We start from the raw sequence: 14063 nt of genomic DNA, 5'->3' as shown, positions 1-14063 counted from the left end.
ATCCCATCCTGGGACACCCAAATTCCATCCCGGGACCCCAAATTCCATCCTGGGACCCCCGAATTCCATCCTGGGACCCCAAATCCTCCCCTAAACCCCCTCTGGACCCCAAAATTCCTACTTAGGACCCCCAAATCCCCCCCATGGGATCCCAAATCCCCCCCCCCCCATTCTCAGCCCCCCCAATCTATGGGTTTCAATGGGGGGGGTAAGAAGGAGCCTGGAGCCATTGATGCTCTATAGGTTTATTGATGATGGAGGCAATACCCCCCCCATTGGACAAGGCACTTAAGGGGGGGGGGGATTTGGGATCAATGGGAATCAATGGGGATCAATGGGGATCAATGGGGATCAATGGGGATCAATGGGATCAATGGGGATCAATGGGGATCAATGGGATCAATGGGGATCAATGGGGATCAATGGGAGTCAATGGGGATCAATGGGGATCAATGGGGATCAATGGGGATCAATGGGGATCAATGGGGATCAATGGGAATCAATGGGGATCAATGGGGGGGGTTCATCCCAATTGATCCTCATATTGCTTCCGGAAACAGTCTCCGGCCGGGAAGAAATCCCAACATCTTTCCTGGTACATCTTCCAGACATAGGATTCCTGGGGGGGGACAGGGAATGGGGGACCCCATAGAGCCAATAGGAACCCCCAATGGCCAATGGGACCCCATAGAACCAATAGGAACCCCCAATGGCCAATGGGACCCCATAGAACCAATAGGAACCCCCAATGGCCAACGGGACCCCATAGAACCAATAGGAACCCCCAATGGCCAATGGGACCCCATAGAGCCAATAGGAACCCCCAATGGCCAATGGGACCCCATAGAACCAACAGGAACCCACAATGGCCAATGGGACCCCATAGAACCAATAGGAACCCCCAATGGCCAACGGGACCCCATAGAACCAATAGGAACCCCCAATGGCCAATGGGACCCCATAGAACCAATAGGAACCCCCAATGGCCAATGGGACCCCATAGAACCAACAGGAACCCCCAATGGCCAATGGGAGCCCATAGAACCAATAGGAACCCCCAATGGCCAACGGGACCCCATAGAACCAATAGGAACCCCCAATGGCCAATGGGACCCCATAGAACCAACAGGAACCCCCAATGGCCAATGGGAGCCCATAGAACCAATAGGAACCCCCAATGGCCAACGGGACCCCATAGAACCAATAGGAACCCCCAATGGCCAATGGGACCCCATAGAACCAATAGGAACCCCCAATGGCCAATGGGAGCCCATAATGGGCAATAAGGGCCCTCAATGGCCAATAGGAGCCCCCCAATGGCCAATAGGAGCCCCCATATCTATTGCCCCCCCCCATAGCAGTTGCCCCCCCCATGCCCACCTGCCCCGTGTGCTCAGTCTCATCCTTATTGATCAGGTACATGAGGAAGAACCTGGATCAATGGGAAATGGGAGGTCAATGGGGGTCAATGTGGGGCAATGGGGGTCAATGGGGACCCCCTACCCCCTCCTGCCCCATAAGTGCCCCCCCTGCCCCATAAGTGCCTCCCCCTGCCTCATAAGTGCCCCCCCAGAACCATAAGTGCCTCCCCCTTGCCCCCCCAGCCCCATAAGTGCCCCCCCAGCCCCATAAGTGCCCCCCCCAGCCCCATAAGTGCCCCCCCAGCCCCATAAGTGCCCCCCCCAGCCCCATAAGTGCCCCCCCACCCCTGCCCCCCCAGCCCCATAAGTGCCCCCCCCAGCCCCATAAGTGCCCCCCCCAGCCCCATAAGTGCCCCCCCACCCCTGCCCCCCCCAGCCCCATAAGTGCCCCCCCAGCCCCATAAGTGCCCCCCCAGCCCTGCCCCCCCTGCCCCATAAGTGCCCCCCCCAGCCCCATAAGTGCCCCCCCCACATGTAGTTGGCCAGGTTGTGCTCCTCCAACGTGTGGGTCTCGAAGCCGTGTGGGGTCGTGTCGAAGTAATCGCTCCCGATGCCACAGATGAAGCACTTGGTCTATGGGGCGTCAATGGGGAGCAATGGGAGTCAATGGGGATCAATGGGATCAATGGGGATCAATGGGGATCAATGGGATCAATGGGGATCAATGGGGATCAATGGGGTTCAATGGGATCAATGGGGATCAATGGGAGTCAATGGGGATCAATCGGGATCAATGGGGATCAATGGGATCAATGGGGTTCAATGGGATCAATGGGGCAGAACCCACCTCCATGTCCTCCTTCACTTGCTCCTGCTGATCCCTCAGCTCCCCAAAGGCATCAATGATCAGACCTGGGGGGGGCACAGAGAGGGGTTGGGGGGCAGCCCCATAGCCCCATAGCCCCCAGCCCCATAGCGCCCCATAGACACCCCATAGACACCCCATAGCTGCCCCATAGACACCCCATAGCCGCCCCATAGCTGCCCCATAGACACCCCATAGACACCCTATAGACACCCCATAGACACCCCATAGCGCCCCATAGCTGCCCCATAGACACCCCATAGCTGCCCCATAGCGCCCCATAGCTGCCCCATAGCGCACCCTGGATGATGGCGAGCAGGATGACGATGACGAAGAAGAAGAAGGTGATGTCGAACACGACCCTATAAAGCTCATACTCGTCCCCTGCTGGGTCCTCGATCTCGTCCCCGATGCCTCCCCCGGCGCGAACCCCAACGTACATGTGGAACAGGTAACACTGGGGCAGGGACAGGGACATGGGGCACATAGAGACACATAGAGACCCATAGGGACCCATAGGGACCCACAGAGACCCATAGAGACCCATAGGGACCCATAGGGACCCATAGGGACACATAGAGACCCATAGGGACCCATAGGGACCCACAGTGCCCCATAGGACCCAATAGCACCCCATAGCAACCCCATAGTCACCCCACAGGTGCCCCATAGCTGCCCCATAGCCGCCCCATAGCCACCCCATAGCGCCCCATAGCCGCCCCATAGCCACCCCATAGCCACCCCATAGCTGCCCCATAGCACCCCATAGCTGCCACATTGCCACCCCATAGCCACCCCATATCCACCCCATAGTGCCCCATAGCCACCCCATAGCAGCCCCATAGCGCCCCATAGCTGCCCCATAGCACCCCATAGCTGCCCCATTGCCGCCCCATAGCCACCCCATATCCACCCCATAGTGCCCCATAGCTGCCCGATAGCTGCCCCATAGCAGCCCTATAGCTGCCCCATAGCAGCCCCATAGCTGCCCCATAGCAGCCCCATAGCGCCCCATAGCACCCCATAGCAGCCCATAGCTGCCCCATAGCACCCCATAGCACCCCATAGCACCCCATAGCGCCCCATAGCACCCCATACCACCCCATAGCGCCCCATAGCGCCCCATAGCACCCCATAGCTGCCACATTGCCACCCCATAGCCACCCCATATCCACCCCATAGCACCCCATAGCTGCCCCATAGCTGCCCCATAGCAGCCCCATAGCTGCCCCATAGCTGCCCCATAGCTGCCCCATAGCGCCCCTACCGTCATCATATCATCACACTTCATGTCAGGCTCATCCTCATCCTCACTCTTATTGTAGAACTTGCGGAAGAAGTTGAAGGCGACGACAGTGTAAAGATAGACGACAACAGCCAAGAGCCCCACGGTCATGGTGAGCTATGGGGCGAGACCCATAGAGACACATGGAGACCCATAGGGACCCATAGAGACACATAGAGACCCATAGAGACACATGGAGACCCATAGGGACCCATAGGGACCCATAGAGACACATAGAGACCCATAGGGACCCATAGGGACACATGGAGACCCATAGAGACCCATAGGGACACATGGAGACACATGGAGACCCATAGGGACACATGGGGACCCATAGAGACACATAGAGACACATGGAGACCCATAGAGACACATGGGGACCCATAGAGACACATAGAGACACATGGAGACCCATAGAGACACATAGAGACACATAGAGACACATAGAGACACATAGAGATACATAGAGACACATAGAGACCTATAGAGACACATAGAGACACATAGAGACACATAGAGACACATAGAGATACATAGAGACACATAGAGACACATGGAGACCCATAGAGACACATAGAGACACATAGAGACCATAGAGACCCATAGAGACACATAGAGACCCATAGCTGCCCCACACCTGCTTGCCGTTGTGGGTCACAGAGGACAGGATGGTTCTCAGGGTCTTCACCCCTATAGACACCCCATAGACCCCCATAGCCACCCCATAGCTGCCCCATAGCACCAGCCCCATAGCTGCCCCATAGCTGCCCCATAGCACCAGCCCCATAGCTGCCCCATAGCTGCCCCATAGCTGCCCCATAGCTGCCCCACACCTGCTTGCCGTTGTGGGTCACAGAGGACAGGATGGTTCTCAGGGTCTTCACCCCCATAGCAATGTCCAAGAGGTGAGAGGCGAAGAAGAAGTTGTTGTAGTGACCGAGCAGGGACATGACCATGTACCAGGTGAGGTAGAGGAAGGACTGGGGGGGAGGGGGGGGGATCAGTGGGGCTGCCCCATAGATGGGGGTCACACAGCCCCATAGATGGGGGTCACACAGCCCCATAGATGGGGGTCACACAGCCCCATAGATGGGGGTCACACAGCCCCACAGATGGGGGTCACACAGCCCCATAGATGGGGGTGACACAGCCCCATAGATGGGGGTCACACAGCCCCATGGATGGGGGTCACACAGCCCCATAGATGGGGGTCACACAGCCCCATAGATGGGGGTCCCACAGCCCCACAGATGGGGGTCACACAGCCCCATAGATGGGGGTCACACAGCCCCACAGATGGGGGTCCCACAGCCCTATGGCAACCCTGGACCCATATCCCCATGGCAACCGCATCCCTATGGATCTCACCCCCCATTATCCCATCCCTATGGGGCCACCATCATCCTGGACCCCATCCCCATGGCAACAGCATCCCTATAGGTTCCCCATCTCCATGGCAACCCCATCCCTATGGGTCCCTATGGGTCCCACCCCCCATTATCCCATCCCTATGGGTCCCCCCTCCCCCCTCCCCCCATCCCCCCTCCCCCCATCGCCCCTCCCCCCATTGCCCCTCCCCCCCTCCCCCCTCCCCCCATCCCCCCTCCCCCCATCGCCCCTCCCCCCATAGCCCCTCCCCCCATCCCCCCTCCCCCCATTGCCCCTCCCCCCATCCCCCCTCCCCCCCTCCCCCCTCCCCCCATCGCCCCTCCCCCCTCACGTTATCAGTGAAGATGACCCCAAACTTCCAGATCTGATATCGAACATCAATGGCCGCGACCCTGTGGGATCAATGGGGTGAGGGGGGAGGGGGAGGGGAGGCCTCGACCCCCCCCATCCCCCACCCATCCCCCCCCCTACCACGTGATGAAGGAGCTATGGGGGGCGGGGCCTCCCCATCCCTTACCACGTGACAAAGGAATGGGGGGGGGGGGGGGTCCTCCCATCCCTTACCACGTGATGAAGGGGGGGGGTCCTCACATCCCTTCCCACGTGACAAAGGACTGGAGGGGGGCTCCTCCCATCCCTTATCACGTGATGAAGGGGGGGGGGTGTCCTTCCCTATCCCTTACCACGTGACAAAGGAATGGGGGGGGGGGGGTCCTTCCATCCCTTACCACGTGATGAAGGAGCTGTCCGGGGGGGGCCTCCTCTCCCCCCTCGCCCCTATCTCGAGGCTGTCCAGGTCCATGCCCAACAGCTCCGCGATGCGCTCGCGCCCATAGATGGCCCCATACTTGTCCAGGACCTTTATATGGGGGGGACGGTGGTTATGGGGTGACCCACACATTGGTTATGGGGTGACCCATACATTGGTTATGGGGTGATCCATACATTGGTTATGGGGTAACCCATACATTGGTTATGGGGTGAACCCCACATTGGTTATGGGGTGACCCATACATTGGTTATGGGGTGACCCACACATTGGTTATGGGGTGACCCACACATTGGTTATGGGGTGACCCATACATTGGTTATGGGGTGACCCATACATTGGTTATGGGGTGACCCACACATTGGTTATGGGGTGACCCATACATTGGTTATGGGGTGACCCACACATTGGTTATGGGGTGACCCATACATTGGTTATGGGGTGACCCACACATTGGTTATGGGGTGAACCCCACTTTGGTTATAGGGTGAACCCCACTTTGGTTATAGGGTGACCCCCCCCCCCCCCCCCCCATGGTTATGGGGCTCCCCCTCCCCCATCACCTTCCTCTTGACGAACTTGTCCCAGTAGTTCCTTGGGAAGGATCTGGGGGGGATATGGGAGAGGGGGGGTCAGGGTGGGTCTGAGCCCCCCAACCTGGACCCACACTGACCCCCATAGATACCCCATAGATCCCCATAGACCCCCATCAACAACCCAGAGATCCTCCAGACCCCCATAGACCCCCATAGACACATCATAGAGACCCATAGAGCCCCATATACACCACATAAACCCCCCATAGACCCCCATGGACCCCCACAGACCCCCCAGAGAGCCCCATAGACCCCCCATAGACCCCCATAATGCCCCACAGATGCCCCATAGATCCCCCATATACCCCCACAGACCCCCCATAGACCCCAATAGACCCCCATAGACCCCCATAGAGCCCATAGACCCCTCACAGACCCCAATATACCCCCCACAGACGCCCCATAGACCCCCATAGACACCCCATAGACCCCCATATACCCCCATAGACCCCCATAGACACCCCATAGACCCCCATAGACCCCCACAGACCCCCATAGACCCCCATAGACGCCCCATAGACCCCATAGAGCCCATACTGGGCATTGAGCACGAGCCGGTCCCATTGGCCCTTGACGTCATCGTCCGGGGGCTGCTCACTGATGTAGAGCCCTGAGAACTCGAGGCTGCGAGCGAGCTCCTTCTCCCGCTTGAAGATCACCAGTGGGATCTGGGGTAATGGGGGTAATGGGGTAATGGGGGTAATGGGGTAATGGGGTAATGGGGGTAATGGGGGTGATGGGGTAATGGGGGTAATGGGGTAATGGGGTAATGGGGTAATGGGGGTGATGGAGTAATGGGGGTAATGGGGCAATGGGGGTAATGGGGTAATGGGGTAATGGGGGTGATGGAGTAATGGGGGTAATGGGGGTGATGGGGGTAATGGGGGTAATGGGGCAATGGGGGTAATGGGGTAATGGGGTAATGGGGGTGATGGGGGTGATGGGGTAATGGGGTAATGGGGTAATGGGGGTAATGGGGGTGATGGGGGTAATGGGGGTGATGGGGTAATGGGGTAATGGGGGTAATGGGGGTGATGGGGTAATGGGGTAATGGGGGTAATGGGGGTGATGGGGGTAATGGGGTAATGGGGGTAATGGGGGTAATGGGGGTAATGGGGGTGATGGGGGTGATGGGGGTAATGGGGTAATGGGGTAATGGGGGTAATGGGGGTAATGGGGGTAATGGGGGTAATGGGGTAATGGGGGTGATGGGGGTAATGGGGTAATGGGGGTAACGGGGGTAATGGGGGTGATGGGGGTGATGGGGGTAATGGGGGTAATGGGGGTAATGGGGGTGATGGGGGTGATGGGGGTGATGGGGGTAATGGGGGTAATGGGGGTAATGGGGGTAATGGGGATAATGGGGGTGATGGGGGTGATGGGGGTAATGGGGGTGATGGGGTCAATGGGGGTAATGCAGTCAATGTGGTCAATGGGGATCAATGGGGATCAATGGGGATCAATGGGGCTCAGGGAGTGAATGGGCCCAGAGGCATCAATGGCATCACGGGGTCACCGAGGTCAAGGGGGGGGGGGGCCGGGGCCAGGAGCTCATGAATGGGCTCGGGCGTGGGCGGGGCTTGGTGCGCGCAGCCAATGGGGCGAAGGGGGCGTGGCGGGGGAGGAGCTCATGAATGGACTCCAGGCGCTCGGGAGTGGGCGGAGCCTGATGCGCTCAGCCAATGGGGTTGAAGGGGAGGAGCAAAAGGGGGCGGGGCCAGAAGGGGGCGTGTCACCTTGAGGCAGTTGTAGCCAATGATGCAGAGGAAGGCCACGAGCGTGTGCGCAAGCGCAAGAGCTCTGAGCGCCGGCTGCATGTACCCAGTGCCCTCCTCCAGCACGTAATGAATGGGCGGGGCCTCCTCTGGCTCCGCCCCCTCCTCGGCCATGGCCCCGCCCCCTGAGCCCTCCTCCCCCTCCTCCGTGCCCGGGGGGTGCTCCGAGACCTGTGGGGGGGGCAAAGGGATGTGGGGCTGCCCCATAGAGAGCACAGAGACCCTATGGGATGTGGGGCTGCCCTATAGGGGATATAGGGACCCTATGGGATGTGGGGCTGCCCCATAGGGGATATAGGGACCCTATGGGGATGTGGGGCTGCCCCATAGGGGATATAGGGACCCTATGGGGATGTGGGGCTGCCCCATAGGGGATATAGGGACCCTATGGGATGTGGGGCTGCCCCATAGAGAGCACAGAGACCCTATGGGGATGTGGGGCTGCCCCATAGGGGATATAGGGACCCTATGGGATGTGGGGCTGCCCTATAGAGAGCACAGAGACCCTATGGGGATGTGGGGCTGCCCCATAGAGAGCACAGGACAGGGGCCCAGGGTGCCCTCATCCCACCCCAAACCCAATCTATGGGGCCCCACCCAATGGGCCCAGGTTCCCCCCCCCCCAATCTATGGGGCACAGGTTCCCCCCCCATCTATGGGGCACTGACCCTATAGAAGAGGAGGATGAAGTTGATGGCGAAGGCAAGGAACAGAGCCAGGAACCGCAGGTTGTAGAAGTTGCGCGAGAGGTAATTCTGCCCCATAGAGAGCCCCATGTCAGCCCCATGGGGACCTTGCTATGGGGCCCAGCCCCACACTTGGGGGTCCCAGCCCCACATTTAGGGGGCTCAGACCCACATTTAGGGGGCTCAGACCCACACTTATGGGTCCCAGCCCCACACTTATGGGTCCAGCCCCACACTTATGGGTCCCAGCCCCACACTTGGGGATCCCAGTCCCATACATGGGGGTCCCATTCCCACACTTATGGGTCCAGCCCCACACTTATGGGTCCAGCCCCACACTTATGGGTCCCGTACCAGGAACTTCACCCTCTGCACCTCGAGCTCGCCCCACACCTCGAAGGCTCCATCACTTGGAGGTTCCTTACGCGCCTTGGGCACCGACCTCCTCCTCTTGGGGGGCACAGGATCGGGCCCCCCCTCGGCCCCCCCCTTCTCCCCGTTCTCGGTGCTGTGGGGCAGAGGGGGGGCCCATTGGGGTCAATGGGGATGGGGGTGCCCCACAGATTCTATGGGGTGAAGGGCACCCAATGGAACCCAATGGAAGCCAATGGAGCCATGGGCACCCCATGGACCCACAGCTCTGCCCCACAGCTCCTCTGCCCCACACTCACTCAGCTTTCTCCTCCTCGGCCTCTTCCTTCTCCTCCTTCTGCTGCTGCTCCTGCACCAGCTCCTCTGCAACCTCCTGTGGCAGCCGCAGTGTCAGCCCCATAGACGCAGCCCCATAGAACCCATAGACCCCATAGACCCATAGACCCATAGAACCCATAGACCCCATAGCCCCAGCCCCATAGACCCCACAGCCCATAGACCCAGCCCCATAGAACCTCCATAGCCCCAGACCCATAGAACCCCCAGAGACCCCCTACAGACCCCCCCCATAGCCCCATCCCCACAGCCCCAGACCCATAGAACCCCTATAGACCCCCTACAGACCCCCCATAGACCCATAGAACCCCTATAGACCCCCCATAGACCCAGCCCCATAGAACCCCCATAGGCCCCCGAGCCCCAGACCCATAGAACCCCCATAGACCCCCTACAGGCCCCGCATAGCCCCATCCCAAGAACCCCAGCCCCATAGACCCCCATAGACCCCCTACAGACCCCCCATAGCCCCAGCCCCATAGACCCCCCATAGACCCCCCAGACCCCACCCCCCCCATCCCCACCCCCCCGCTGCCCCACACATACCCCCCCCTTCCTCCGCAGGATGGGGCTCCCCTCGGGGGTGGGGGGCTCAGCTCCGGGGGGTTCCCCGATGTCCCCGAGCCCCCCAACTGTGGCCTCGAGCGCAGCCAGACGGGGATGCTCCTTCTGCCCCCCAAGTGGCACCAATGGCATTGCCTTCCCTTTGCCTTCCTCCTCCTCCTCCTCCTCCTCCTCCTCCTCCTTCTCCTCCTGAGCCTCCTCTATGGGGCCCAGCTCCTCTATGGGCCCCCCCCCATCCTCCCCCTCCCCCCCCACAGCCGCCCCCCCCACCGCGTCCTGCGTGGGGTCAGGCATCCCAGCCAGCACCTCAGCCAGCGCCAACCTCTGCGCCCCCTCCACCAGCCCCCCCCCGAACACTGCACCCCACAGCACCCGCCCCATAGCGCTCACAGCCCCACAGCCGGCGCCGGCCGCGCCCCACAGCGCACGGCCCAACCCGCCGCCCGCGGCACGCGCCAGCTCCCGGCACGGCCTCCGCCTCCATTGGCGCAGGCGGCGCCTGCAGAGCGCCAGGACGCGGCTCCAGCGCGGCCTCGCTTCAGCGCTGGCCTCGCCTCCATCATCGTCTCCATCATCGGAGCCGTCGTCCGTCTCCGGCGCCGCGGTCCCGTCCTCCGACAGCCGCGACGCGATCTGCATCTCGAAGATGGTGTCCTCGCAGAAGCTGACGAACAGCTCCATCTTCTCGGCCTCACCTCCCTCATTGACCACATCGAATATGAACTGGCGCTTGGACTCCTTGACTTGAGGCATCTCCCATTGAGCCTTGTTGGCCGCGCTGATCTCGAAGTACAGGCGCTCGATGCGCCGCGCCGACCCCATCACCTCTATACGGCCCAGGAAGGGCCTGAAGTACTCGAGGATGCTGGAGGCGTGCTCCAGGAAGGTGTGCAGCCGCTGGTCATGGGGGACGTGCTCAGACAGGTTGGTCAGCAGCACGGCCACATTGAAGCCAATGTCCCGCGCAGGCTCCTGGAAGCGGCAGGCGAAGGAGTCGACGTCGATCATGTCGTTCTCGTCGGCCTCGGAGCAGGACAACAGGAACTGGATCTCGGAAGGTTCCAGTTGTTTCTGGTTGTCCATCGCACGTTGAAAGTCCTTCTTGGACATGAGGCCTCTGGGGTCGGTGATGGAGGCGCGAAAGGCGTCGGAGGAAACAATGTCCCGGAGCTTGAGGAAGGTGTCGAAGAACTTGAGGATCATGGTGACGTTGGAGGATGACTCCACCAGCATGTCAACCATCTGCCGGGCGATGGTGCCGTTCACCACGTTACCTGGGGGGGGGCAATGGGTATATGGGGTCATATTGGGTCATCAATGACATCTTGGGTGGACAATGAGACATTGGGTTGTCAATGGTCACGTTGGGTGGTCAATGGGCATATTGGGTGGTCAATTGGGTCATATTGGGTCATCAATGACATCTTGGGTGGTCAATGGTCATATTGGGTCATCAATGGTCACATTGGGTGGTCAATGAGACACTGGGTGGTCAATGACATCTTGGGTGGGCAATGAGACATTGGGTGGTCAATGACATCTTGGGTGGTCAATGAGACATTGGGTGGGCAATGGACACATTGGGTGGTCAATTGGGTCATATTGGGTCATACTGGGTCATCAATGACATCTTGGGTGGTCAATGGTCACATTGGGTGGTCAATGGCATCTTGGGTGGGCAATGGGATCTTGGGTGGGCAATGAGACATTGGGTGGTCAATGGTCACATTGGGCCATCAATGGTCATATTAGGTGGTCAATGGACACATTGGGTGGTCAATGGTCACATTGGGTGGTCAATTGGGTCATATTGGGTCATCAATGACATCTTGGGTGGTCAATGGTCATACTGGGTGGTCAATGGCATCTCCATTGGTCAATGAGACATTGGGTGGTCAATGGACACACTGGGTCATCAATGACACATTGGGTGGTCAATGGCATCTTGGGTTGTCAATGGTCACATTGGGTCATCAATGATCACATTGGGTGGTCAATGAGACACTGGGTGGTCAATGGTCACATTGGGTGGGTAATGGGATCTCCATTGGTCAATGAGACATTGGGTCATCAATGGTCACACTGGGTGGTCAATGCCCCATTGGGTGCTCAATGCCCCATTGGCTGCTCAGGTCACACCCCCAGGTCCTGCCCCCCCATTGGCTGAGGGGCTCCAGGTTCACTGCAGCCCCATTGGTTGCCCCATGGTGTGTGGGATGATGCCCCCCCCCATAGCCCTGCCCCATAGCGCTATGGGGCTCACCCTCCAGCAGGGACAGCAGCATCACCACCATGTCCTTCTGCAGGTCCAGCAGCTCCTTCAGCAGCCCAATCTGGCTGGAGTGCTATGGGGGCAATGGGGCGAGACCCCATTCACACACATTGCCCCATTACCCCCATTACCCCCATTACCCCATTACCCCATTGCCCCCATTACCCCATTGCCCCCATTACCCCCATTGCCCCCATTACCCCCATTGACCTCATTGCCCCATTACCCCCATTATCCCCATTGCCCCCCATAGCCCCATTACCCCCATTACCCCATTGCCCCCATTACCCCCATTACCCCCTTTGCCCCATTACCCCCATTACCCCATTGCCCCATTACCCCCATTACCCCATTGCCCCATTACCCCCATTACCCCCATTAACCCCATTACCCCATTGCCCCCATTACCCCATTGACCCCCATTACCCCCATTAACCCCATTACCCCCATTAACCCCATTACCCACCTGGGCCAGTTTCTTCATCATGTGGGCAAACACATGCAGGAAGCCAATGACAGCATCCCATAGACGGCTGTGGGCCAGGCTCTGCTGGTTCCCAGTGCACGGGCCCTATGGGGCAGCCATGGGGGCAATGGGGTAATGGGGGTAATGGGTTCAATGGGGGCAATGGGGTAATGGGGGTAATGGGGTAATGGGGAAATGGGGGTAATGGGGGCAATGGGGGCAATGGGGGGCATCTATGGGTATCTATAGGTATCTATAGGTATCTATAGGTATCTATGGGGCGCTATGGGGCTGACCTGGATGTACTCGGTCAGGCTGTTGAACACCTGCTTGGCCACGGCCATTGCTTTGGAGAAGTTTCTCTTCCCGTGTTCATCAATCACCTCCTTGCCAGAGTAGTACCAATAGAAATCACTGATGGACTCCTGCAATGGGGCACAAGGGGTCAGTGATGCTGTGGGGCTATGGGGCTATGGGGGCTATGGGGCTATGGGGTCTATGGGGGCTATGGGGGCTATGGGGGCTATGGGGGCTATGGGGGCTATGGGGGCTATGGGGCTATGGGGGCTATGGGGGCTATGGGGCTATGGGGGCTATGGGGGCTATGGGGGCTATGGGGGCTATGGGGCTATGGGGCTATGGGGGCTATGGGGCTATGGGGCTATGGGGCTATGGGGCTATGGGGCTATGGGGGCTATGGGGCTATGGGGGCTATGGGGGCTATGGGGGCTATGGGGCTATGGGGCTATGGGGGCTATGGGGCTATGGGGCTATGGGGCTATGGGGCTATGGGGGCTATGGGGGCTATGGGGTCTATGGGGCTATGGGGCTATGGGGGCTATGGGGCTATGGGGCTATGGGGGCTATGGGGGCTATGGGGGCTATGGGGCTATGGGGCTATGGGGGCTATGGGGCTATGGGGCTATGGGGCTATGGGGGCTATGGGGGCTATGGGGCTATGGGGCTATGGGGGCTATGGGGCTATGGGGCTATGGGGCTATGGGGCTATGGGGGCTATGGGGGCTATGGGGTCTATGGGGCTATGGGGTCTATGGGGGCTATGGGGTCTATGGGGCTCTATGGGGCTATGGGGTCTATGGGGCTATGGGGCTCTATGGGGCGCTGTGGGGTATATGGGGTCTATAGGGCTATGGGGGCTATGGGGTCTATGGGGTCTAAGGGGCTATGGGGTCTATGGGGTCTATGGGGTTCTATGGGGCTCTATGGGGTCTGTGGGGCTCTATGGGGTCTATGGGGTCTATGGGGCTCTATGGGGCTATGGGGTCTATGGGGCTATGGGGTTTATGGGGTCTATGGGGCTCTATGG

At 59.5% G+C, this 14063-nt stretch overlaps 1 protein-coding gene across 1 annotated transcript in view; it reads right to left on the bottom strand.

The window, feature by feature from the left end:
- Positions 1–459: 459 nt before the first annotated feature.
- The window catches only part of LOC115945910 (ryanodine receptor 1), a 111665-nt gene continuing 98061 nt past the window's right edge, over positions 460–14063 (bottom strand). The window contains exons 81-99 of the mRNA XM_034072124.1: positions 13033–13161; positions 12737–12841; positions 12262–12343; positions 9981–11272; positions 9398–9471; positions 9081–9234; positions 8709–8795; positions 8002–8211; positions 6803–6933; positions 6233–6275; positions 5629–5759; positions 5232–5292; positions 4345–4491; positions 3494–3628; positions 2527–2683; positions 2209–2273; positions 1894–1994; positions 1381–1432; positions 460–619 (exon numbers count right to left, since the gene is read on the bottom strand). Coding sequence (XP_033928015.1) covers positions 524–619; positions 1381–1432; positions 1894–1994; positions 2209–2273; positions 2527–2683; positions 3494–3628; positions 4345–4491; positions 5232–5292; positions 5629–5759; positions 6233–6275; positions 6803–6933; positions 8002–8211; positions 8709–8795; positions 9081–9234; positions 9398–9471; positions 9981–11272; positions 12262–12343; positions 12737–12841; positions 13033–13161 — 3252 coding nt within the window. The 3' untranslated portion in view covers positions 460–523. The remainder of the gene's footprint in view (positions 620–1380; positions 1433–1893; positions 1995–2208; positions 2274–2526; positions 2684–3493; positions 3629–4344; positions 4492–5231; positions 5293–5628; positions 5760–6232; positions 6276–6802; positions 6934–8001; positions 8212–8708; positions 8796–9080; positions 9235–9397; positions 9472–9980; positions 11273–12261; positions 12344–12736; positions 12842–13032; positions 13162–14063) is intronic.

Source organism: Melopsittacus undulatus, chromosome 24 (assembly GCF_012275295.1).
Source record: "Melopsittacus undulatus isolate bMelUnd1 chromosome 24, bMelUnd1.mat.Z, whole genome shotgun sequence".
In the NCBI taxonomy this organism is placed as follows: Eukaryota; Metazoa; Chordata; class Aves; order Psittaciformes; family Psittaculidae; genus Melopsittacus; species Melopsittacus undulatus.
This window is presented reverse-complemented; position numbering and strand designations above follow the sequence as displayed.